Source organism: Gastrolobium bilobum, unplaced genomic scaffold (genome assembly GCF_033153095.1).
Source record: "Gastrolobium bilobum isolate Gb01-03AN ecotype WA unplaced genomic scaffold, APGP_CSIRO_Gbil_v1 utg9061, whole genome shotgun sequence".
In the NCBI taxonomy this organism is placed as follows: Eukaryota; Viridiplantae; Streptophyta; class Magnoliopsida; order Fabales; family Fabaceae; genus Gastrolobium; species Gastrolobium bilobum.
Genome location: NW_026897738.1, coordinates 319,326 through 346,146, shown reverse-complemented (window position 1 = coordinate 346,146; position 26,821 = coordinate 319,326). Strand labels below are relative to the sequence as shown.

The following is a 26,821-nucleotide window of genomic DNA, read 5'->3' as shown; positions in this document are numbered from 1 at the left end:
TCTATCCCATGCAACAAACATTGGGTCATCTGCATCAGGAATTTCGACTCTTCCATCTACAAATGCCAGTTTATTCTTAGAACGTAGAGCCATTCAAACAGTTATTGTTAGTTAACTGTTAGTTAGCTATTAGATGTCAGTTAAGTTAGTTTTTATTTTCCCGCCTTTTACTTTGCTTTACATCTTCATTCAATATCTGATATATATATCAGATTGTACAACTTTCAATTCATTAATTCAATAAGCATGATTCATTTCAAGATCTCCAACATGGTATCAGAGCCTCACCATCCCCCGCTTTAAAAAGTGGAATTAAAATAAAAAAAAAGCACAAAAAGGTAAACCAAAAATGGGCCTGTGCAATTTCCACGCTTCTAGCCGAAAGGGCTCTTGCGTGAGGGGACGTGTTGAGATATATAGTCCCACATTGATTGGATGGAAAACTAATATGGCCTTTATAAGGCCTTGGGCACTCCCACCCCTTGAGCTAGCTTTTGAGGTGGTGTATCCCAAGGTTATTCACAGGATGGACTCAAATCATTTGTGTGCAGGAGTGTCCACATTATGCTCCTCCATTTTCTTGTCCCTAGTTCAAACTTCAAAGACCGTCCCCTAAGGCAGTCAAATGGTTTTACATATATTTTGTCTTTTAAGCAAACTAAAAAAAATTGAACCTTGAATGAAGAAACAAGGTCCAAAAATGGTGTTGTACTAATTTAATGTGACATAACAATTTATGAGCTAATCAAATCGTTCCCAATCTTGAGTTATATTTGCAGAAGATGACGTTGAGGTTGGGGCATTCAAGCTTCCCATTCCAGAGTCAAATGTCTCCCATTGAGTTGTTACTGAGACAGCTTTACCAATGTGGCTATAAGGGTTGGAATTTCTTGCCTTTAGAGAATCTACCGTATCCACAAATTCCTGAACACGACGCACCTGTTAGAAGAGTGAAAAAACTTATGTTCAGGCCTTCAGGGGGCGTTTGGTTAAGGAAATTTTTTTTGAATACTAGGAAAATGTAATTGATAGGAAAATGAGTGAAAAGTTGTTTGGTTGAAAAAAAAATTACTGGATATAGATGGGGAAATAAGTTGCAATTACAAAAATATCCCTGTTTGGTTGCCCTCTGTGTTATGCATAACGTATTCATTAAAAAAGTTCTATCATTTATTCTTAATTTTTTTTAAAATTATTAAAATATTATGTAACATCCAGTAGGACCAACCCAAAGTGTAGTCTGACCCCGACCCAGAAATAGACTTGGTTTGTTTTTCTGAACCTAAACCCGGTTCAATTAACTTGAGCACCTCTACCTTTCAACAATATTCAAGCTATTTACTCAAGGCTATTTTCGACACAAAAGTCAAATCTCCTTTTTCATTTACATGGGGAAGTCACAATACCACCTTCTATGTGGTATTTTTGTTTCAAATTTTTACACATGAAATTGAATCCTAGTTATCCAATTACCCTAGCAAAAAAAATTTAAAAATGCTACCAAACATAGTATTTTGAAATACCCATTCTTACTTTCCTATGCATCTCAAAAGAATCTTGCTACCAAACACCCCAAGATAATGTAAATAGATAATGCAATTATAGATGATTACCAAAATGGGAAATCCAACAACATGCGCAATATTTAAGTAGTATAAGAATATATCCTTTCATCCCATGTTAAGGAAAAAGATTAAAAAAAAAAATGTAGAGAAAGTACTTGACAAAGAAACTCATACTAACAAAAGAACGTATTCCAAGTTTCAACTCTGAACAAACATCAAAACCGCTAACTAGACATAATTCATTGTGATATTGATAATGTGGTGGAAAAGTGTAAGACCAGTGCACGTCATTAGGTGATCTAAACACTTGACATCATAGCAAGCAGTAAATTATGATGATATGGCAAGAATTCACAAATGGATTTTTGATAGAACTCAATTGCAATACTCTATAATGGTAAGTTTGAAGGGAAAGGTACAGAGAAGGTTGAACCAAAGCCACTATATAATCCCTACCAACATCAAAATTTTGGTAATGAAATTTAAACTAAAAGATTGAAAGCAGGAAAGCAACAAGACCTACACATTCCTAAAACAACCCGTTCAAATTACCAAATAGTATTTTCTTCCCCAAGCCACTTCAAATGCCTTTATCCTAGAGAACAAAAGTCTCATTACTTGACCAGTAATGACCATTGGCATTTCCAAAATAAATTTCCGGGACCTCATCAGGAACAGAGTATATCAAACCAACAAGGTTTTCAAGTTAAAGTTTTTCTTTTAAAAAGAAATGCTAGCTAAGAAATTTTACTCACAAAGGGGTAGAAAATGTATAAGAAGTTCAAAAAGCTTCATCATAGACTGCACAAGACAGCATTTTTGAAAGAAATTCATGCAATAGGAGTTCATTAATGTTGAACCTTTGTCAAACATCTAATCTATATTATGAAAATCTTAATTACAATGTTTAGCAGCACAATACTCAATATTTTCTAAGCTAACGTAAACATTCTTTGTTATATTATCATCAGTTCTAGCTCTCTAATCCAGTGTATCAATTACCAGTAAACAAAAATCTCACATACAGTGATACTTTTTGGGTAAGAAAACAAAGCTTTGATCCACAAGCTAGCACAAAAATATTAAGCCATATTGCATCAACAAAAAATGATATAAATAGAAACGTTGGTACCATGGTGCAAACCACTTCATAAGAAGCATATCACATAATCCCAGGTGCTGCTTTATAATTTATATAATAAAACTGGCAGATGTCATTGTCCATGACTTACCAACCTAAGGGATTTTGTGAATAAGAAAATAAGCACAACAATTAATAGACAAATAGTTAAAATTTCAAGTTAGCAACTCTAACACCATAAATACTACCTCAGTTTTTCTCTGCAACTTTGCTTCACCTTCAGCCTCAATACCATCCAGTTTCAGCAATTGCCTCATAAGCAACTCTGTCGACACAACAAACTCTTTGTCAGAAACCCTAGTCCCTCCATCCACAGCCACTTCCAAGGCGGAAACCTACAAAATTAAAATCAGTTATATCTTCATTCTCCCATTCCAGTTATGTTTTTATAAATAATAACAATAATATGCAAAACACGGGCTCACCCTCTCAGAGAGCATGTCCACCTCTGCTCTGACTCCGGCAACAGCTTCAGAAGCTTTTAACATTTCATTGTGTTTTCTAGTTTCCTCAAGTTTCCTCTCTTTGCTAGCAGCATCCTCCAAAAGCAAAAGCTTTGACTTGTCCTTCACACCTTCCATGTGCAAATGATCTTCATTCTCTGTTTCTTTTCCTTTGAAGAAGAGTCGTTGCTCTTCAGGCTGTAAGCCAGTTTTGTGTGCAAGCAGTTTCTTAACATCCCCTGTTATTAAAGACTAAGTTAAGACAAAGAGACACATACCAATGACAACAGAATAAATTCTAGAGTACATACTACTTGTAAGCTGTAACTTTTAAGACAAACACTAATTTCCTCAAACATATTCCAGATGAAGAAACTATCAATGCCATGATGTAGGACAAAACTTTAATACGTTCTAGGCATGGTATGAAAAAAATCATGTAATTTGCTTCAGGTCACTGAACTTTCCAGTTTATCAAAATAGTACTCTTATTTTCTCACGAAATACAGTTTAGTTACTCTGGATATCAACTGTGTGTATAAGAACACAAAATAATTAAATATAAAAGTAAAATCTGTTTGTATATGTATATTCTCAAAATTCATAATGCCTGAGTCTTAAGATCTTGCTTTCTTATCTTCTTTTCAAAGCAGATTTTGTTGTTGTTGTTGAGAGAGAGAGAGAGAGAGAGAGAGAGAGAGAGAGAGAGAGAGAACCATTTGCTCAAAACCATCTTACCATTAACACAACAGTAACTGAATAGTTATAGGACTATAGTGATAAAAACAAGGATCGTAATTTAATTATTATAACTACATGATTTGATTATTCCAATACAATGAGCCTAGATATTATGTACTTAGTTTCCAACACTCCCTCTCAAGATAGGGAAGATAGCTCATATGCACCAAGCATGTTACATATATAACTTACTTCATGACCCCTCAAAGACTTAGTAAACACATCTGTTAGTTGATCATTTGAATTGACGAAGTGGGTGGTGATGTCTCCAAATATGATCTTCTCTCTAGTGAAATGGCAATCTATCTCAATATATTTGGTCCTCTCATGAAACACAAGATTCAAGGCAATATGCAATGCAACTTGATTATCACAAATGTGCATCATTTGCGTAATCTCCCCAAATCTGAGTTCTTGAAGTAGTTGTTTGATTTATGAGTTTACAAGTAGTTGATTCCATGGCTTGGTATTATGCTTCGGCCCTTGAATATGCAGAGCCCCGTGAACTTTGCCCAAATAAACACACACATAACCATCAAAACTCCAAGGGGGAATAACATTCATAAGGTTTTCGCATTACCCGCAAAGGCATTGAGTGTGAAATGGTATAAAGGGCTTTAGCCTAATCCAAAGAAACCAATTCACACATGATGCAGGCTTGAAAAATCTGCTTCAAGGAAGGATGAATGTTGGACTTGATGACACTACAGAGCTGGGCTTCGATTAAGTCCATATGGACCATTCGGGCATGAACATGGAATTGGTTTAGGTAATAAGTTGGTGTACACAGTCTTGGCTGGTAAGCCTAAGTTTGATACGATCGCCCAAGCATCATAGTTGGTACCACCCAATTTGGCAGTGGAGAGTGGGGCACTGACATAGTTGGTGAAAACATGGGACTCAGCCTTCAAGGGTTCATTAGAGGTAGCAGAGGCTATGGGTTAGTGGAAGAAGCCCAAAACGAGACGAGACGAGACGAGATGACACGTCACCGGGTAGGGAAAACACCAAAGGAAGGCAAATCCATGGAGAGGGCCAGCAACCTTGGCGCAACAAATGGCAGCGTGAATGGACATCCTACATGTCGACCCAAGCATTTGCAAGTGCAAACAAGAGAGAGGTGAGCTGTTCACAAATCGGATCTAAAATTCCAGCTATGGGTAAATCAGCACACAGTGAAGTCTGTTTTAGGTGGTTTTGGCCAGGAAGTTTGCTGGCAGTGGCAGACAGCGGCAGTGAGGGCGGGAGACTGCCAGGAGGATGAACCAACAGTGGTTGGACATAACCAGACTAGAAAACAAGGTGGCGCCAAAAAATGAAGAAAAAAAATCACTGGTGGCCAGTGGGTCCAACGGGCATACACGGTTGGGGTTACCTCTCTTTTAGGCTTAGATACCATTTTGAGAGATAGAAAAAGAGAGGCATTTGCTGAAAACCATCTTACTATTACAGAGCAGTAACTGAATACTTACAGGCGTATAGAGTGATAAATACAATGATCCTAATTACTATAATTGTCATAAAAATTTCTTTCTCAGATAAGCAACATTTAATCTTGAGATAAATGCTAGTTCATTAGGAGGTATTTATTAGCCCCCCTCTCTAACACCAAGTTTATTTGGTAAGACAGAAAGCTTGATGAAAGCATTACGTTATATGTCATCACTGATTTGTATTAGCTGACACTAAACTAAAGGACTAACCTCGTTTAGGCCAAAGTTTAAAATTTCAACTACTAGTATTATAATTACAAGTTTCAGTTCTTTTAGAGAAATATAATATCAAATATAAAATCAGTGTCTTCAACTAACAGCTTAAACTTATAGATTGAATTAATTCTTTATATGGTACGAGAGGATATGTAGTAGTCATTCGCGCAATGAGCTCGTGTGTAAGAAGGTTGTTACATAAATATAATATCACATATAAAACCATTAATGCAACATCAAACCTTTTAGCCATGTCAGTGAGCAGCAAAGTTCACTATCTTCAACAAGATACAGTATTGTGTTTAAATGCAAACTCAATCATTAAAGAGCAACACCAACCTTCAAAAAACCAACTCAACAACCAAAATTTCTTAATCCACTGAAATCCTCCACAATCATTGACTCACATAACATCACCACTTAAACCATGTATGCATTCACCAAAACAACAGCTACCCAAATTTCAAAACTTTACTCTTCAATAAGCAAACTAAAACAAAACCCATGTTTAAAATTCAACCAGAAAGCCAACAAAACACAGTAGATTGGAGAGAGAAGAGACTCACAGAAAGTTGATTGAGCTGGGAGGAAGACCTCATGGTGAGAAGAACCAAAGGCAACACTGATAATGATCATGGGTCCATCGTTGCGATCATCGACACCCACTTCGCGTCTCTGGACGAACATGCCGCTAGGCCTCATCTCCCACTCGATCTCGTCGTTCGGCGGCGAGTTTCCGGCGGAACGCGGCGATTTCTTCATGGAACTTCCGGTGAATTCAAAACGCAACGAAGTGCTGCGTTTTGATGAAAGGGAAAAAGAGCAGAGGTTTTTGTGTGATATAGAATCACTATTTTAGCCTTTGAAATCTTTGTCTCTTCCGGAGAACTGTTGGTCATGTGAATGTCATCCAACTTTCACTTTCCATTCTATTCTCACTTTCCCCCTCTTTCTTTTTCTTTTCTTTTCTTTTTTTTTTTTTAATTTATATTTTCAAATATATTACTATTAATAATGTTTATTAGTCTAATATAATTTTCTTTGGAAAATTTATATTTATTATCATTTTATGCTGATTATTTATGTGATTGTCGTTAGATTAATTCGAAATCAAATAATTTTTTCTTTTTTTTTAATCGTTAATTTTGAAATGATCGATAACTTCATAAGAATTATAAATCTAAAATTGTGATAAATATAATTGTGCCGATTTTATTTATCGAAGAGTGTGCAAAAAATACTAATTTAATTATAATCACAAAACGTTTGCAGTAAATTAATTGTTATCGAAATACCGTAAAGCATAATAAAATCTCGTGATTGTAGAAATAAATTACATTAAGTACAAGTGTCAATGACTTATTGACTTTGGAAAGTCTTTTTTAACTTCTATTCTCCTTATAAGTAGAAATAAGGTTAAACATGTTTTTACAAAAACAAGCTTTTTTATAATAAAAAATTCGAAGTTCCTAGGAGAGTTTTTTTTAAATTGTCTCAACTTATTTTTAATTTGAGTTTTTAAATTAAAAAATTATATAATAATTAAACAATTTTTAATTTTAACTTTATTTTTAAAGTTTTTTTTTCTTTAGCTTAAAAGTAACTTGTAAGTTAAAAAAAACCAAATAAACTCTTATTTAATTTGAAAAAAAATAGGAATGATTTTTTTTCATTAGTTTTCAACAAATATTAAAGTTTTTTTGTTTGTGTTTGTTTAGGAAAATATATTTTTAACAAACAACTAAATAATTACACTCTTATTTTTATATATATTTAACAGAAAAATATTTCTATAGTTACTGCAGATAAGTTATCTGCATTTACTCCCGATTCGACGTCGTTTTGGGATTGCAATATTAAAAAATTATAATTATAAAGACTATAATAACCTTAAAATAAATTAAAATTACAAAAACACCATAATTTATGCCTCAAAATGACGTCATATTGGGCTTACTGCAAATAACTTATCTGCAGTAACTGCAGAAAAAGAGAACCCTATAGGTAAAGAAAAAAATATTTGTCATTTTAAAGGATATAATTTTGTGTCATTTTATATAAAATAACATCGTTTTAATGTATATTTTGTGATTGTTTGCATTCTCTCTCCTCAATTAAATTAAGAATAGACTCAAAGTGAAGGAGAGAGAATGTATAATGACACAAAGTTGTGACTTTCAAAATGACAAATATTTTCTCATACGGATAAAATATTGTTACTACCAAATAATGTTACTATCATATCTTAACCGTTGATTTTCGTCAATCAACTGTTATCATCTATTGCAAATTAATAATTAATTAATAAGTTTGATTTATGTAAATAATAACCGTTGATTGACGGAAATCAACGATTAAGATATGGTAGTAATATTGATAGTAATATTATTTGGTAGTAACAATATTCTATCCCTATGTAAATTGCATCATTCCCTTCTTTTATTTTTTATGGGTTTAAATTATCATATGTCACAGAAGAGAATCCTCTCTCGTGAGAGAAACATTAGAAGCCGTGCTATTGTTTTTTTTTTTTTTTTGAAAAACGGTGGAACCCACACAATTTGTATCTATAGGATATGATAAGTTATCTTCTGGCGCAGTAGATTAACAAATCCCTAAAAAATTACATTTCTCTCTTTTAAGAGATAAAATAAATGTGCTTTAATCAATTTTAATGTAACTTTTTTTTGTTAATCATTTTAATGCAATTTTTATTCACTTTGCAACAGTTAAATAGCATATTATTGATTTGAAAATTTTAAAAGATAAAAATATTTTAAATACTCTTATTACCGTTTTAAAACTTAACCTAAAACCTTTATTTCTTATTTTAAAATCTTAAAGTTAAAAATAGAAGTTCGAAATTTGTTATTAATGACGTTAAGAATCATACACAGAAATTAGAGATAAAAGGAAGTTAATATTAAAATGTAGCACATACTCAGTTAATTTTTTTAAAATGAAAGAGAAAGTATTAAGTATCTCTCAATGGAGAAGTATAATTTATTGATTTTATTCTAAAATATTAGAAGATAATTGAATAAATCTTTTTAGAAAAAAGTAAAACCTAAAAAAAATCCAATACTTTCCTTATATGTTAAAAATCAGTCCCTAAAAGAATTAACTTTTTGATAAACTAATAACTTCTATATGGTGAACTTTTAAGAATTTTATAATTTCAAAAACCTTCAAGTACCAAAATAACTTAAGTATTGTATTTTAAAAACCAAATTGCCATTTTTCTTTAAATATGACATATGACTATCCAATAATAATGTTTTACTGTAACATTGTTTTTTATAACAAAAATAAGTTATATTAAAAAATAAATATCCACCAAACTCCTTTGGCACAAGTGGTAAGGAGCCTGAGCCCCTTAACCAGAGATCTCGAGTTCGAGTCCTGGGAATGGAAAAAAAAGATTTGGGAGAGCCGCCCCTGAAAGGATCCGACAGTGCTCAAGTGGGAATTAATCTTCGGTTACGGCGGGAGGATAGCCTTGAGATTACTCAAAAAAAGAAAAAAAATAAATAAATAAATAAATACTCGTATAAAATTTAGGGTCATCATATCATCTGCTTATCAATAAATTATAAATTTAATTGATAAAAATTATTTCTTTTAAATTTAAGTTCTAAAAATAAAAATAAAAATAATAATGTTAGGAGAGTGTCACTAATATCAATACTTCCGGTAAATTTGAATGGATTGGATATTAAATAAATAACATATGCTTTAAAAGGTTTCGAACTTATTTTGAAAACATCTCTAATGACAGAGTCTGTTTATTCTTTTTTACGTGTGAATAAGAGTAAAGTCATATTTTATTTAGAAGGAAAAAATAGGTGTCATTATTTAGTTTTTATTAATTTAGTTTTCTCAATTATGAATAATAATATCAAAATTATCCTTCTACTAACGGACTCTGGGACTCAATGACTAAACTGATATTCTTTTTATGATTACTGATTAAATTAATATTTATAGTTTTATTGAATAATTCAATTGATTTAATATTTTAAACACTAAATTGATCATAATTCTTTTAAAAGATTGAAATGATGTTATATTTTCATAATAAAGATATTAAATATATATTTAAATTCTTTAAAATATAAAAATAATGATACTCGACGGTTTAGTCAATTGATATAAAATCAAATTGATGTTTAGTACAATTAGATTGGCATTGTATTGCATTAGTCTATGTAGCACCGATACCGACACGGGATACGTGACACTCCGACACGACACTCTGACACGTTAATTCTAAAAAATGTTAAATTTTGACACGTTAGGACACGTTTTGATATTAAATAATATTTTTAATTTATGTAATGTGTATTATATTTATTATTCAATAATTTAACAAAAAATGAAACTAAACTTATAATATTCATCAATTTTGCAAAGAAACATAAGATATTCCAAATATTTATATTAAACTCAATAAAATGATAATCGTAATCTAATAGTTGGAATTAAAAACTCAACGCAAGGCGACCTTTGAACCTTTTTTGAATTTCTATAATACGTATTGGAGTGTTGGAGTGTTGGAAAGTGTCGGACACGACACGTCAAAATTTTTGAAGTGTCGGTGCTTCATAGACATTAGTGATATATCAAAGAAAATTAGGGCACAAAGCAAAACACACAGTAACACTCTCTGCAAAATAAAACTCATTAATCTCACTTTAAATTTGATATGAATTGCACCACATGTAACATCTTCTACTACTGACTAGCATAGAGAATATCACATTAATTCTTAAGTGAAATTTTAACACAGCAAATATGAAATAAGGCATATGACAAAATACCCATAAAATCTAATTATACAAAAGTCAAGTTCAGTATTACATCAGAAATACATCATAATCTAAACTAAAGAGAAATATTTTCTTTCTATTAATTTGCTCCACTAAGCTCCATATAGTCTTCAAAGTCTTTAGCCATAGTGCTTTATCCTACTCCAAAGCTACATATACTGGTCTGTTTACTCTGAAAAGGTTAGCATAAAAACAAACACACGTGAGATAAATCTCAGTAATATTGGGGTTTTCGAACTATAACCAATCCAGCTACTTTAGTGGAAAATATCATTCTCACATAATAAAATTTATAATAAGAAAATAATACCATAAACAATAAATATAAGCCTAATCTTTGTGGGTTCTTCATTCAGTCATACCCAAACCTTTGTGGGTTCTAGATACATATATAGGAACGTGTAATCTTTAACTGAAATGACTATTGCTCAATTCTGGAGCGCCCAAACTCTGTGGGTTCTGTATGTGAAAGGTTCTGTATGGTGGAACTCAAGCCATGATAAGGCGTCCCTTACCCTATAACCATTCTGATCCCCTTGTGGGTCAGTCACATCAGAATCATTCAATAAAAGATTACATATTCCATTAGTATTCATTTGGTACCAAAGAAATTCTTTAAATTTTATAATCTTGTTCAAAATTATTCTCATATCTATTATAAGTAAATTCATCAAATTAACAAAGCTAAAAATAGAAAATAAAGTAAAAGAGTAGAAAGAATTCGTAAAATAATTTTGGCAGAGTAACGGCATATTCACAACTTTTAAAGAAATAACTTTAAAATACCAACTTTAAACATAACACAGATAACAACAAAACCAACATAGCTTTATAAAATATCTAAAAATCAACTTTAAAAGTAAAGTAGAGAATGAGTTGCTTACTCCCAATATACCTTCCTTTTTCTTTTTGTTTTCTTTAACTTGTACTGAGTCTATATCAAGAATGTGAGAGGGATCTGGGACATACTTTTTAAGCTGAGAAACGTGAAAAACATTGTGGAGATTGGAAAGATGAGGTGGAAGAGCAAGTTGGTAAGCAACTGGCCCTATTTTTTGAAGTATTTGAAATGGACCAATATACCTATGACTCAGTTTCCTAACTTTGGGAGTTCTGCCTACACCTGTGGTAGGAGAAAGTTTAAGAAAGACATGTTCTCCTTCTTTTAAAATAACATGTCCTAAGAACTTAACTTCTTCCATCCAGAATTCACATTTTGAAAGTTTGGCATACAATTGCTTATCTTTCAAAATTTGTAAAACTATTCTTAAGTGCTCTTTATGCTCCTCTTTATCCTTAGAATATATTAAAATATCATCTATAAACACCACTACAAATTGATCTAGGTAAGGTCTAAAAATTCTATTCATATAATCCATAAATACTGCTGGAGCATTTGTCAATCCAAAAGGCATAACTAGATACTCATAATGTCCATACCTAGTCCTAAAGGCTGTCTTTGGAATATCTTCAGTCTTAATTTTGATCTGGTGATATCCTGACCTTAAATCTATTTTAGAAAATACTGTGGCTCTTCTCAACTGATCTAAAAGGTCATCTATCCGAGGCAAAAGATATTTATTTTTAATGGTGACTTTGTTTAGTTGCCTATAATCCACACACAACCTCATACTTCCATCTTTTTTCTTGACAAAGAGCACTGATGCTCCCCAAGGTGACACACTAGGTCTAATGAACTGCTTTGATAAAAGTTTCTCTAATTGTTTCTTTAGTTCAACAAGCTCTACAGGTGACATCTTATAGGGTGCAATAGAAATTGGCCCTACTCCAGGTATTAGGTCAATGGAGAATTCAATTTCTCTATTTGGGGGTAAACTTGAAATTTCATTCGAAAAAACCTCTGAGTATTCAGTGACCATAGGGATACTGGCTACATCAGGTTTAACCTTTGCTTCTGAAAGATTAAAGATAACATATCCTTGTGCTCCATCTGACAAACTCTTCCTAAGTTGGGAAGTTGACAAGAATAAAGATTCATTGGAAAGTTCTGACTCATTTGTGAAAATTATACTTTTATTATGACAATCAATGACCACACAATTAGCAGACAACCAATTTATACCAAGAATCACATCTATATCAATCATAGGCAAGCAAACTAAATCTATCTCAAACAATTTCCCTTCGAGTTGAAGATGACAATTTCTACAGACTTGAGATGTGGTTATCTTTTCTCCAGTAGGAAGAAAGATTTCAAGATAAGAAGGTAAAATGGAAATTGGTAATTTTAACTTTTGAGCAGAAGATAAGGATATGAAAGAATGAGTAGCCCCAGAATAAAAAAGTACAGTTATAAGATAATCTTGTATTAAGCCCGTACCTTGAACCAAGTTTGAAGCTTGAGCTGCTTCCTGACCACTTAGGGTGAAAACTCTTCCTCTTGTTGTAGGTTGGTTTGATGAATTATGACCTTGATTCTGAGGACAATTCCTCAACATATGTCCAGGCTTCCCACACTTAAAGCACACATCTCTTCCTCCCAAACATTCTCCAGCATGATTTTTCTTGCATTTTGGACATACCTGAATCTGGAAATTCGTCCGACCCGCATTCTGCTTCCCTCCATTGCTAGCAAAATTATTTCCCAAGTTTTGCGCCCGTGGAAACCTTCCTTTGTTGTTGTCCTCATTCCTTCTTCGATTTGAGGCTCTGTCTTTCTCTCTTGCATCCTCAGCCTCCTTCATATTTGCTTCAGTATCTCTACACCTGTTTATTAATGATGAAAAATTCCTTATTTGGTGTCCTATTATCATGCTTTTTAGTTCAGGTTTTAGTCCAGATTCAAATTTAGTTGTCAACCATTCCTCATTAGGTTGATTTTGTACATAGTTAGAATATCTGGACAGTTCTTCAAATTTTGTCACATATTGTCCAATGGTCATGTTTCCTTGTTTCAGTTCAAGGAATTCTATTTCTTTTCTGTTTCTTACACTTTGAGGAAAGTATTTTTCCAAAAAGGCATCTTTAAATATTGTCCAAGTAATCTCTGTTCCTTGGCTTTGAAAATATCTTTTGGTATTTGTCCACCAATGCTCTGCTTCTCCAATCAATAAGTATGTGGCAAAGTTTACACGATGAGTATTAGGACAGTACATTACCAGGAATATTTTTTCAAGTTCTTTCACCCATTCCATGGCTGCCTCAGGATTATAATCTCCACGAAAAGTGGAAGGTTTATGCTTACGGAATTCAGTGAGTCCTTTATAATCAGAATTAAGTCCTTCCTTAGTATTTGCAGTTCTAGGTCTATTTTCACTTTCAGAATTATGAGTGTGATTTCTGGTTGCACGATCCTCCCTTAGCTCCCGAATAATTTGTTGAGTAGTCATAGTTTGTTTTCTAAGAGCTTCTGCCACTTGGGAAAATGCATCCGTTACTGGGTTAACTTCTGGATCAGAAGTTGAAGAAGATATATGCCTTGTATCTGCCATAGATCTACATATATTGTTTTATGATAGTGAGTTGATCAGGCTCATTAAAATAACTCAAAATATGTATGATCTATGACAAAATACAAGCAACTATAATGGTTTCGGTCTTTTATTTACCTGAACCGCTGCTCTGATACTATAAAATGTAACATCCTCTACTACTGACTAGCATAGAGAATATCACATAATTCTTAAGTGAAATTTTAATGCAGCAAATATGAAACAAGGCATATGATAAAATACCCATAAAATCTAATTATACAAAAGTCAAGTTCACTATTACATCAGAAATACATCATAATCTAAACTAAAGAGAAACATTTTCTTTCTATTAATTTGCTCCACTAAGCTCCATATAGTCTTCAAAGTCTTTAGCCATAGTGCTTTATCCTACTCCAAAGCTACATATACTGGTATGTTTACTCTGAAAAGGTTAGCATAAAAACAAACACACGTGAGATAAATCTCAGTAATATTGGGGTTCTCGAACTATAACCAATCCAGCCACTTTAGTGGAAAATATCATTCTCACATAATAAAATTTATAATAAGAAAATAATATCATAAACAATAAATATAAGTCTAATCTATGTGGGTTCTTCATTCAGTCATACCCAAACCTTTGTGGGTTCTACCTAAACTCTGTGGGTTCTACCCAAACTCTGTGGGTTCTAGATACACATATAGGAACGTGTAATCTTTAACTGAAATGACTACTGCTCAATTCTGGAGCGCCCAAACTCTGTGGGTTCTGTATGTGAAAGGTTCTGTATGGTGGAGCTCAAGCCATGATAAGGCGTCCCTTACCCTATAACAATTCTGATCCCCTTGTGGGTCAGTCACATCAGAATCATTCAGTAAAAGATTACATATTCCATTAGTATTCATTTGGTACCAAAGAAATTCTTTAATTTTTATAATCTTGATTCAAAATTATTCTCATATCTACTATAAGTAAATTCATCAAATTAACAAAGCCAAATATAGAAAATAAAGTAAAAGAGTAGAAAAAATTCATAAAATAATTTTGGCAGAGTAACGGCATATTCACAACTTTTAAAGAAATAACTTTAAAATACCAACTTTAAACATAACATAGATAACAACAAAACCAACATAGCTTTATAAAATATCTAAAAATTAACTTTAAAAGTAAAGTAGAGAATGAGTTGCTTACTCCCAATATTACCTTCCCTTTTCTTTTTGTTTTCTCTTTCTCTTCTTCTTCTCCTCTCTTTCTTTCCTTCTTTCTCTCTCTCTCTCTCTCTCTTTTTTTCTCTCTCTCCTTCCTCTCTACGCAACTTTGTGTGTGTGTGGGGGGGGGGGTTATATAGTTTTTGAAAAGGAAATGTAATCTTTACTTTTTATAAAGATCTAAGGAATCTAATAATTACCTTTATAAATATCTAAGGAATCTTAATCATTACGTTTATAAATATCTAAGATATTTTATCTAAGTATCTAAGATATTTTATATTTTATTTATTATTATTATATATATTTTTTTAGAATATTACACCACAGACCAAAGATCTCTTCATTTTCAATTAGCATGTCATCCAGGTGATTGTTACAAGTCCTCAATAAAATTCCATAAAATACATTAAGTAAGCAATAAATCCTAAAGATAGCACAAGTTTTGAAAAATGAAACAATAATTTATTTTAACTAATAGCAAATCAAATAATTTATTAACAAAAATTGATATTTTACATGAAATAACATACACTTAAATGATATAGACATATTGTAATATTTAACAAGACGTATCCAAAATTTAAAAGAAAAGAAATATTACGTACATATAGGGGTGTTATCAGGTCGAGCAGAGCCGAACTTTAGTCTTAAAAGGTTAAGTCTGTGTTTAAATATGTACCAAACATATTACCTGTTATGAATATAATTATCGGCATGTGACCTGACTTAATTACAAAAAATAAAAGTCTGGTTTAGCCTGTTTAAAAAATAAGACAACAAAAATTTATCCAAACAGAATATACAATTAACACTACTAGTAATTCCAAAATCATTCAAAAAGTCTGTTTAACCAAAAAAATGGATGAAATGGATTGAGGAGATAGAGAGGCTATTACAAGTAATATAAAAAATATAAAATAAAAATTATTATACTAGGACCAATAAAATGGGTGAAATGAATTGATGAGAGAGAGAGCTATTACAAGTAATATAAAAATTATAAAATAAAAATAATATACTAAGCTACCTCGAGAGGCTCTAAGCCTGAGCTTTTGAATTTGTGACTGAAGCTTTTTTATTAAAGTAACTTTTATACAAGTCCAAATATGATTCCAACAACTAATTTTAAACCATGTAAACTTATTCACATATCGAGTCAAAGACCCTGATTCATTTACCACCATCTCTACGTACATACTCATGTGTCCCCAACATTTAAGAATGGCCTATTTTCAGTGATAGTTTTGGGGCATCTATGAGCCCTAGTTACCTCTCATAAATAACAATACTCACCACAAAGTGAAGTATTGGATTTTGGGGAGAGTGTGTGCTTGTTTTCTCTTTTAGGAGTGTAAAAAGTTCTATGGACCTTCTGGTAACGTTTCTGTTACTCAAAATACTGTCAGAATTGTTATGCTTCTTCACTCACCATAAATAGTTGAAAACAACTTATGTCTGTCCCAAACAGGAACCCTTTTCCCCCTCCTCAGAACTTGTTAGAGCATTATTTCACCAACATATAAGCAAATTGCAACCATAGTTTTACGTTTACCACGCTTCACCTGTGGGACCCAAATCCAATGGCTAATCCAAAAACTCACCAACTGCACTTTCCCTTTTTCATATTTGGTTTTGTTATCAGGTCTACTCACTAGCTAACCCCAAGTCCCCAACTAATAGATTCACTGACTGTAATCATTGTTACACAAATTTACACTCATACACTCCTCACGTATTCCAATGCAAGTTATTCGTCTGAAATTTTTTTTTTTTAAATGCTTCATATATTATGGCTTTTTTTACTGCTTCAATTAAAAAAAGTCAACATAATTTTTTTGAAAAATTATTTACCTATTTAATGAAAGTGTGCGTATTAGGGGTGTTCGCGGTCTGGATTGGATCAGTTTTGGAAGCAAAAATCATCTGATCCAATCCCTTCGGTTTGATCATATATTCACCCATTCGGTTTTGATTTTTTTTCAAATCCGATCCGATCCAATCTAATTTTTTTCGGTTTGGATTGGATCGGTTTTCGGTTTTTTGAAAATTTTAAAATTTATTTCATGATTATTGTACAAATAACATCTTTTGTATATATTGGCTTTGTAATTTTTTTTTTTGAAATACAAAAGCATTAGTAAACTATAATATAATTTTTTTAATTTTGGCAATGAGATATGAAGCTCTACAAAGATAAAATTTTGTTGATGAGATATGACTAGATTTTTTCTTGGGTTTAGTTGATGGGTTAATGGGTCTTGGGTTTAGAAATTTTTAGGCTATGATTAGGGAAATACCCAAGTAGATAGTGAGAAATTAATATATTGGATCGGTTTGGATTGGATCGATTTTCATCAACCCATCTAAAAACTGATCCAATCTAATTAAAATTTGCGGTTTTTAATTAGTTTTCGGTTTATTCGGTTATCAGTTTTTCGGTTCGGTCACCGCGATTTGAATCGGTTTGTATCGGTTCATGAACACCCTTAGTGCGTATGTAAGTCTGTACATCACCTCATGTGTACTTTTGTAAAAAGCAAGTTGTGCACTTCACATATGCACATCTATCAGCACGCAACATTTTGGATTTTACACAAATCACATATGTGATAATATGTAATTTAAAGGCGCATACTTCCATACATATTTTACTTATATTAAATAGATAAATAGTTGTAAAAAAAAAAATTAAACCGGTGATATATTTTATATTTTTCACTACAATGATAAGAAAACCCTAGTTTTGTGCATGTACCTAGCTTAATTTGTGCAACTTTTTTTATTAACAAATTAAATCAAATCAGAACATTTCAATACATTCGTCTCCATCACTTACATCAGCAGGAAAAGAAATGATGGGGTAATTGATTTGTAGATAATTAATTTTATTCGATTTGTAGATAATTAATTTTATTCTTCTGTACAATTTTTTTATTAGATTTTATTTACAAATGTATTGTGCAAAGATTGATGTGTGTTTGACTAGATGAGATACACATCTGAGTGGACAAGTAAAGATTTTCATATGCACAGGCAAGAATAATTAGAGTTCTATTACCTACCCACTCTCACGCATCGTGAAAGCCGGAGCCACATGTGCTCTTGTTCAACCTTTGTTTCTCTGTCTCACTCAAAAAAATTTCTCATTTCCTTGAAGTTTTTTTTTTTTTTTTTTTGAAGTTACAAGGAATTGAACACAACACCCTACACTACACACACTCCTAACACACACACCCCACACCACTAGGCTAACCCTAGTGGTTCTCATTTCCTTGAAGTTGGTATCACAAAAATGAATTTTTTGTTTTAAAAAAAATGATATGATCACGTGAGATAATCATAACTATATAAAAGTAAATTAACAATTATGATTCAGTAATTATTTATTTTAATATTTTTTTCTCTCTATTTTTATTATTATTGATCTAATTTTATATGATTATAATTGTCTATGTGATCATATCATATCTTTTTTAACATGAGAAGATCCGTTCCTTACTAACACTATTTTCAGCTTTTACTTACTTTTATGTGTTTCTAGAAAAAATTTATGCAATCAATCATCCTTCGTGTAGCAGAACAAATACTGATCCTTCTGCGTTGTAGTGTCACATACCAAGGATGGAACTACTAAACCACTTTACAGTAAGCTACAATACAGATTCTTAAGTTTGCTTCTGTGACCCAACAGATTGAGGGTTTCAATCTTATTTGAAGAAGAGTAATTTTAGATGTCACTTTGTTCAAATCTACCATGCATGGGTCCCTTTGCATAAATAACTTTGGGATACACCATTCAAAAGATAGCTTAAAGGGTGAGAGTGTCCAAGTCCTTATAAACTCTACATTAATTGCTCATACAAACTAATATGAGACTATATATCTCAACACGTCCCCTCACGCAAGAGCCCTGTAAGCTAGAAGCATTGAATTGTGCAACTAATGTGGAACTATATATCTCAACACTTTGAAATTGGAAAAGGGTTTCAAGAAAATTCAATGTGTCACATAAAAAACAATGCTTTTTGGGCAAGATACCCCCACAAAGACAACAGAAAAAGAAAATTTTAAAACTTTGGTTTCTTTGGATGTGTATATTGTGTACACTACTTAGAGGTCACCCTAAATATGTAAGATTACTGATTTATATCTAAATTTCTTTATAGATTTAATGATTAAAAAAAAAGACTGAGCTTTTTATACAGGTAAAGTAATATTTATGTAACAACACCTTTCTATTAAAACAAAAACTTTAATACCCTAGTGGTTCAAGTAAACTTTGGTATAATATTTTTCTTGAAAAGAAGAGCTGAATCAACCTTAAGCTCTTTTCTTTTCTCCCTTGAAAGCAACGTCCAAGTGAAATAAAATAAAACGCAAAACATGAATAGTTTTTATCTTTTTAACATCTAGTGTGTATCATTAGGAGACAAGGGTGTTAGGGTGGGCCACCGTCCCCCCTAAAATTTGACAAAAAATAATCTTAATAATAGGCGTTTAATGATATGCATTAAAGGCTATCAGGGCCGTTTGGTACGTGGTTTTTTTTAGAATTTTTGAGAAACTAATTTTTTTTTTAATTTTTTAGATATTATTGTAAACTGAATATAAAAGTCATATTTTTAAAAATTGAGATTCCGGACAAAATAAATTTATCCTCTACCAAATACCCCCTTAGAGTGTTCTGATTTACTTCGGCATACTTTTTATATATTTACTTTGGTATACAAACTCAATGCAAAATCATCAAATTTATTTCTATAATAAAATCTTAATTCAATTTATTTTGGCATACTTTTTTTCTTTCAGTATATTTGATTTTTTGCCCTCCAAAAAAAAAAAAATGCTGGCTCTCTTAGGATGAAAAGCACAAACCGTACATAATAAAGCCATGACAACGAGTGGTCTATTTCGTCCTTGGGTTGCAAGTGCAAAAGCTTTGCTTCGATTTCAGGTGAAGGACCCCCTCCAATTCCCTTACTTTTTTTCTCTTTGATCACCTCTGAGTACCCTTGCAATCAAAAGACAAATGGAGGGCCTAATCTCTGTCACTTGCCAACGTATTAAGCTGCTAGTGCTTTTGCCCTCCTTCTGTGGTGGGTCATAATGTCACACACCAGATTTATTTTTCTTTTTAGTTGATTGGTAAGAATATTTTCTGTCCAACTTTTGCTTTAATTGAAATTAAGCCTTAGCTTAGTTATTGATACAAGGTTAGAACTTGAATAGTCAAACAAATTACCACACCTCTTTCACCATTAAGTTAAACATTCTTAAGGGTCATGAAAGGTGTATATATGTATAAGTCCTAGAAATTCACAATATTTGATAACTTTTTATAAATATCCCAATTAATTTATATCCATATAAAAATTATTAACTGTTGACTCTATTTATGTCTAATGATTCTAATTTATTAAGAATTATGTTTGAGATATATAGTCCCACATTGATTGGATGAACAACTAATATGGCCTTTATAAGATCTTGGGCACTCCCACCCCTTGAGCTAGCTTTTGGGGTGATGACCTCAAGGTTCTTAACATGGTATCAGAGCCTCACTGTCCCCCACTTTAAAGTGGAATTAAAATAAAAAGCACAAAAAGGTAAACAAAAAATTAGGCCTGTGCAATTCCACGCTTCTAGCCCAGAGGGCTCTTGCGTGAGGGGTCGTGTTGAGATATATAGTCCCACATTGATTGGATGAGCAACTAATATGGCTTTTATAAGGCCTTGGACACTCTCACTCCTTGAACTAGCTTTTGGGGTGATGACCTCAAGGTTATTAACAAACTATAGTTCACGAGAGACATAATGCAAGTACAATCAACAGTTTACACTAGTGTGTAAAAACCAATAATTTAATCATGTAATCTTATTGAATAATATAAATACATTTTTACTAATCCCTCCCCTTAAGATTTTAATTATATATTAACTATTTTAATAATAAATAAATAAACTAATTTAAGCACTCCCTAAATATTCGAAGACACATAATTCACAGTTAAGAAATCATAGAAGCCTGTTACTAAACAGAACCAACACAACCAAAAGAACACAAAGACAAAAGGAAAAGAAAATGAGTCTCAGCCCCGGGTCCCATAACCGTATCCTGCCCCAAAGATTGGCTGATTCACATGAAGACACATCTTCTCTTCCATTCATTAAAAAATCATTGTACCAATGTCACTCACATTCTTTGTGCTATATAAATATGTGTTGCAACTTAAAAGGAACTACGTCCCCTACTAAAATTCAAAGCTAGCTATAGTCACAACTTTCATTAGGTTTTTTATAATTGTGTTTTTTTTTTTTTTCATAGCTAGCACATGGAGTGCATTCATGCTAGTAATGGTAACCCTACCTCTTCTTCAGGGTCATCTTCCAAGGAAAACAAGAGCAAGGAGAAAAAGGGTGTGAAGAAAAGCAAGGGAGTGAAGCTTTCCACTGATCCACAAAGTGTAGCAGCCAGAGAAAGAAGGCATAGAATCAGTGACAGGTTCAAGATCCTTCAGAGCATGGTCCCTGGTGGGAGTAAGATGGACACAGTTTCTATGTTGGAGGAAGCCATTCACTATGTGAAGTTCCTCAAGACACAGATTTGGCTTCACCAAACCATGATGAACTTTGTAGATGATGAATACTCACCCATGTACCTTCCTGTGGAGCAGCATTTTCCTAATGAACACACCATTTCCCTTCAGCACAACCCTTCAGTTTCAGTAGATTCTCTGCACACTTTACCACAACTTCCACTAGCCCAATGTTGCTTCAAAGGTGAAGAAGATACTACTATGAAATATTGGCCAGCTTAGTGTCTTTTTTCTTTTTTCTTTTTTCTTTTTGACATATATGCTATTCAGCTCTCTATGTACTTATAAATTAGCTGTGAACTTGTAATGGTTAAAAATTAAAATGCTATAACTTATGTGAGTCAGTGAGTGATGTTAATGTAGTAAAAGCTCATGTGTAGATCCTACATATGTAATTGTTGCATACTAGCTAGTGTCTTTCTCCATCACAAGCACTTTATTCTTATTTAGTACCTTTATGCAACAATGTGGTAGTCTTGGTTATTTGCATTGATAGTCTAAGAAGTGCAAAGCTACATAATTTCGTCTTGTTTTATGTTCTTGTAGCACAGTTGGTTAGAGTTTTCGTGTAAGGTCAATTGTTCCAAAGTAGCCAGGACCACTTTAAATTTGGACTATTATTATGTCTTACATGCCATGCACATGTTAATTTAAAAATAGCAGTGTCTTCGGAGCTTAGCAAAAGCGAAACTACGTTTTGTTGTTAACTATGTTTTATGGTTCAGCTATGGAGATTTTTTCTAATTTCCAAGGTCAATTAAATTATACCAATTAAATAGAAAATAATTTTCTGCTTTTCTAAAGTACTCTAATTTTTATCTATTTATATTATTATGAAGGAATTTTTGTCATTTGATCTCAATTTTACTTTTCCCTACGTATAATTATTCTTTAATTAACATAAATATTAAAAAATGATAAATTGTAAAACACCCTTTGCTGTCCTGTTGTAGCAACATTCGAATACTCTTCAACTACTTACTCTGGTTTTAGTTTTTTGGGTAAAACCCGATAGTTATACAGACTCATCATAATTATTTTTTATTTTTTTTGGTAAAGATCATAATTACTTTTTTAATTAAATAAAGATATGTGAATTAAGGTACACATAAAGCACATCAAAAAGCTAGTATTAAATAAAAATTATGTAGACCTCATTTACTGGAAAAGTACTTATGCACTATGAGGGTAATACTTTCAACATTTAGGTTGGATATAGAATTTTGCCTTTTATATTTTTACAATAAATATAGATAAGTTATTGATATTTATTTTTAAAATAATGTTAGTTTAGATTGAAAGATTAAAAAATTATAATAAAAAAGACTATTATAATCCTGAAATAAATTATAATTATAAAAATACTTTAATTTTCGTTCCAAAATACTTTACTGAAAAAAAACGAACTCATAAATTTTATTTATGATATCTTAAGATTTAAAGCTTAAATGTAGTTTTTGTAAATATTATTGGAACTGGATCCCAACTGTCCGGACCACTTAATTGATTGATCATGCATTTGAATCTGTACAAACCGGCGAACAGCAAATGATTGAATTACATTTACCACAAGGCGAATGCTTAGTGTATATATATATATATATATATATATATATATATATAGAGGTAGGATCTTTTGACACCGGTGTCAAAATTTATTTTTGACACCTCATCTGAGAGCCGTTAGATCAAAAAAGATCAATAGTGTCACATGCTTGCAAATCAGAGTCGTTGATCTTTTTTGATCTAACGGCTCTCAGATGAGGTGTCAAAATTGAATTTTGACACCGGTGTCAAAGGATCCTACCTCATATATATATATATATATATATATATATATATATATATATATATATGATAAATTTTCTTATGTTGCAATTGATAACACTATTTTCCAGCAGATACAAACGTATGCGGGTCCCATCATTTATTATTAAAGAAAATAAAAAACAAAAAATTCAAAAATCAATCTCTCTGCAGGAATTACTGTTTACATTCCTGCGGATGGAGAATAGTATTTTCGATATATATATATATATATATATATATATATATATAATGTCAAAGTTGTTATTTTTTCTCTTGTTATATGTTATCTCTCTTCATAAACTTGTTTGCTGGTGTGAAAAATAAAATAAAAATACAACTTTAAAATTATAATTATATATTTCGTGAAATACATAGTTATAATGCAGTGACTGGACATCAGATGACCCCTATATATATATATATATATATATATATTATATTATGGGGAAAATGTTTGTAATTTTAAATGACATAATTTTGTATCATTTTAAATAAAAAAATTTGTATCATTTTAGATGAAACGACGTCATTTTAATGCATAGTTGATGATTTTTTTTACCTTCTCCATCTTCTCTCTCTTCATAATTTTAGGGATGAGAGAGAATGTAAAAGATCACCGAATATACACCCGAATGACGTTATTTTATTTAAAATGACATAAAGTTATATCATTTAAAATGATAAATATTTTTTTTCATTAGATTTTTTCTCAAGTTACTTGAGATATATTTATTTCCGGTTATCCCAAAATCATGTCGTTTTATTTATTTATTTCCTTATATTAATTTATTCACCTTTAAATTGTTATGATTCTCTTTTTCTCTCTCTTCCTTTATCACCATTGATCCATCTTTGTACGGTTATGATTTAGTGGCCGGAGATAAAGTTATCTCAAGCGACTTGAAAAACGATAAGCCTTGTATGAAAATGTACTTCTTATATTGATGCAAAAAACTGTTATAATCGGAATACATAGTTATAACTATGTATTCCGGTTATAACTATATATTCGCAAGAATACATAGTTATAATCGGATATTTTTTTCTTCACATCAGAAGACAACTTTTGGAGAAAGAGAAAAAAAAAGCTCTAATATTTTAGTCATGTATTTTCAGAAATACATAGTTATATTTGATTGCTGCAAAAAAAAAAATCTGTGCAGCAACATAAAAAAATAAGGGACTTGTGCAAAAAAAAGCTCTAATTTATTTTTGAGCAATATTTATCTCAAGCCACATAAGATAGAAAATTATTCCTACACACTTAATCAAAAGGTGGGACCCATTAGGAGAGAGGAAAAAAAAAAGAAAAATCAAATTAATTCTATTATGGATGTGAGTATAGGAGAGAGTTTCATTTTCCTATCAGATAAGAGTATTATTTCTCTTTATTTTTTTCTCAATCTTTTTGTACTTTTTATTTGAATGTGATCTCAGCTAATTTGGGATAAATATGTTATATATAACCTTATATAAATTTAGTTTAACCAATTCAACCAATAATTTACTAGTTGACTGAGTGACTTGTTCACTCGATATCATGACCAAGTAGCGATGTCTAGTCCAAGTTTAACAATAATAATTTTTTGTCTTATAATTTACATTTTCGTAAATTACTCTTTGTAATTTTTCTTTGCAGGTAACTTCCCAGTTCCCACAGTTACACACATCAGCCTAAAGGAAAAAATTTAAGTGCTCCAGTCCCCATATGTAATCCTTCCATTTAAGGTGTGATACTTTGTCAAAAATTTGTTTTTCATTTATCCTCTTTCCTCCAACAATTGTCTGATTTTAATTAGTTTGAACCATTGAGTTAATTAGGGGTGTTTGCGGTCTGGATTGGATCGATTTTGGAAGCAAAAATCATCCGATTCAATCCCTTCAGTTTGATTATATAATCATCCATTCGGTTAGGATTTTTTTCATATCCGATCCGATCCAATCCAATTTTTTTCGGTTTGGATTGGATCGGTTTTCGATTTTTTGAGAATCCTAAAATTTATTTCACGATTATTGTGCAAGTAACAACTTTTGTATATATTGACTTTGTAAAAAAAAATTAAAATACAAAAGCATTAGTAAACTAAATATAGTTTTTTTTGTTTGGGCAATGAGATATGAAGCTCTACAAAGATAAAATTTTGTTGATGAGATATGACTAAATTTTTTCTTGGATTTAGTTGATGGGTTAATGGGTCTTGAGTTTAGAAATTTTTAGGCTATGATTAGGAAAAGACCTAAATAAGTAGAGAGAAATTTATATATTGGATCGGTTTTCATCAACTCATCCAAAAACCGATCCATTCCAATTAAAATTTGCGTTTTTTTTTTGTTTTCGAATTTTTGATTTTCAGTTTATTCGGTTATCGATTTTTCTATTCGGTTACCGCGATTTGAATCGATTGATGAACACCCTTGAAGTTAACGGTGATGGAACCACCAAAATTTCTCTCCGGCCTAAAATGTCCTTACGCAATTTTCAGAGTGGATAATAGAGTGCTTATGTGGATGAATTTTCCCCGTGTCATGTTACATGTAGCAATCATGTCGTAAGTAGTAATGCCAAGATCACCATATCTCCTATCAAAAAATTTGAAATCTAGGTTTTCCTGTCATTGAAGAGAAGAAGAAAATTTGGGTTCAATGGTGGAGTTAGAAACTCGGCTAGGGTTTCTCTCTTCATTCTTCTCTAATATGGCTAATTCAAATAAGAGGCTCAAATTTATTTGTGATTAGGCTCAAATAAGAGACTCTTTTTATAAAATAATGTAAGTTTAAGTTTTATTTTTTTAACTAAACTTTCTCTTGAAATAAAGAGTTTATTGTTATTATATTATAAGAGATAAATTTATCTCTGTTTTCAGGAAAAAAAGAAAGATAAATTTATCTCCTACACATATATAAAAATATGTGAGACTCATATTTTCTCTTACTTTCTCTTCTATTTAGATGAGTCTAGATGGACTCCACATACTTTCATATTTAATGTATATATAGGAGCTAAATTTAGTTTATTGTTATTATATTATAAGAGATAAATTTATTTCTTACATATACATAAAAATATGTGAGACTCATATTTTTTCTTAATTTCTCTTCTACTCACATGATATTTTCTCTTACTTTCTCTTCTACTCATATGGGTCCAGATGAACCCCACACATTTTCATATTTAATGTATATATAAGATATAAATTTATCTCCTGTAATACGAGAAATATTAAAACGTAAAATAAAACAATTTTATATTCCAAGACATGGCATATCAAGTCTACGTGTAAAGGGAGATTTTGCTGCCAAGCATACTTATTACATAGACGACCAATCGGTGTGAAAAAC

General features: G+C 31.6%; 3 protein-coding genes across 3 annotated transcripts; 1 reads left to right on the top strand and 2 right to left on the bottom strand.

Annotated features, from left to right (window-relative positions):
• Positions 1-341: 341 nt before the first annotated feature.
• On the bottom strand, positions 342-6,461 carry LOC133309646 (BAG family molecular chaperone regulator 4-like). Its single transcript, XM_061510441.1, has 4 exons — positions 6,166-6,461; positions 3,132-3,388; positions 2,895-3,041; positions 342-939 (listed from the first exon to the last, which is right to left on the bottom strand). Exons 1-4 carry the CDS (start codon positions 6,359-6,361, stop codon positions 742-744), a joined length of 798 nt encoding a protein of 265 aa, XP_061366425.1. The 5' UTR covers positions 6,362-6,461; the 3' UTR covers positions 342-741.
• A 4,637-nt stretch (positions 6,462-11,098) lies between these two features.
• Positions 11,099-13,880, bottom strand: LOC133309664 (uncharacterized). The gene is made up of 2 exons (XM_061510460.1): positions 11,324-13,880; positions 11,099-11,112 (listed from the first exon to the last, which is right to left on the bottom strand). The coding sequence occupies exons 1-2, from the start codon at positions 13,878-13,880 to the stop codon at positions 11,099-11,101; spliced, it is 2,571 nt and encodes an 856-aa protein (XP_061366444.1).
• Positions 13,881-21,409: 7,529 nt separating this feature from the next.
• LOC133309663 (transcription factor bHLH140) lies at positions 21,410-21,895 on the top strand. Its single transcript, XM_061510459.1, has one exon. The coding sequence runs from the start codon at positions 21,410-21,412 to the stop codon at positions 21,893-21,895; it is 486 nt and encodes a 161-aa protein (XP_061366443.1).
• Positions 21,896-26,821: the final 4,926 nt, after the last annotated feature.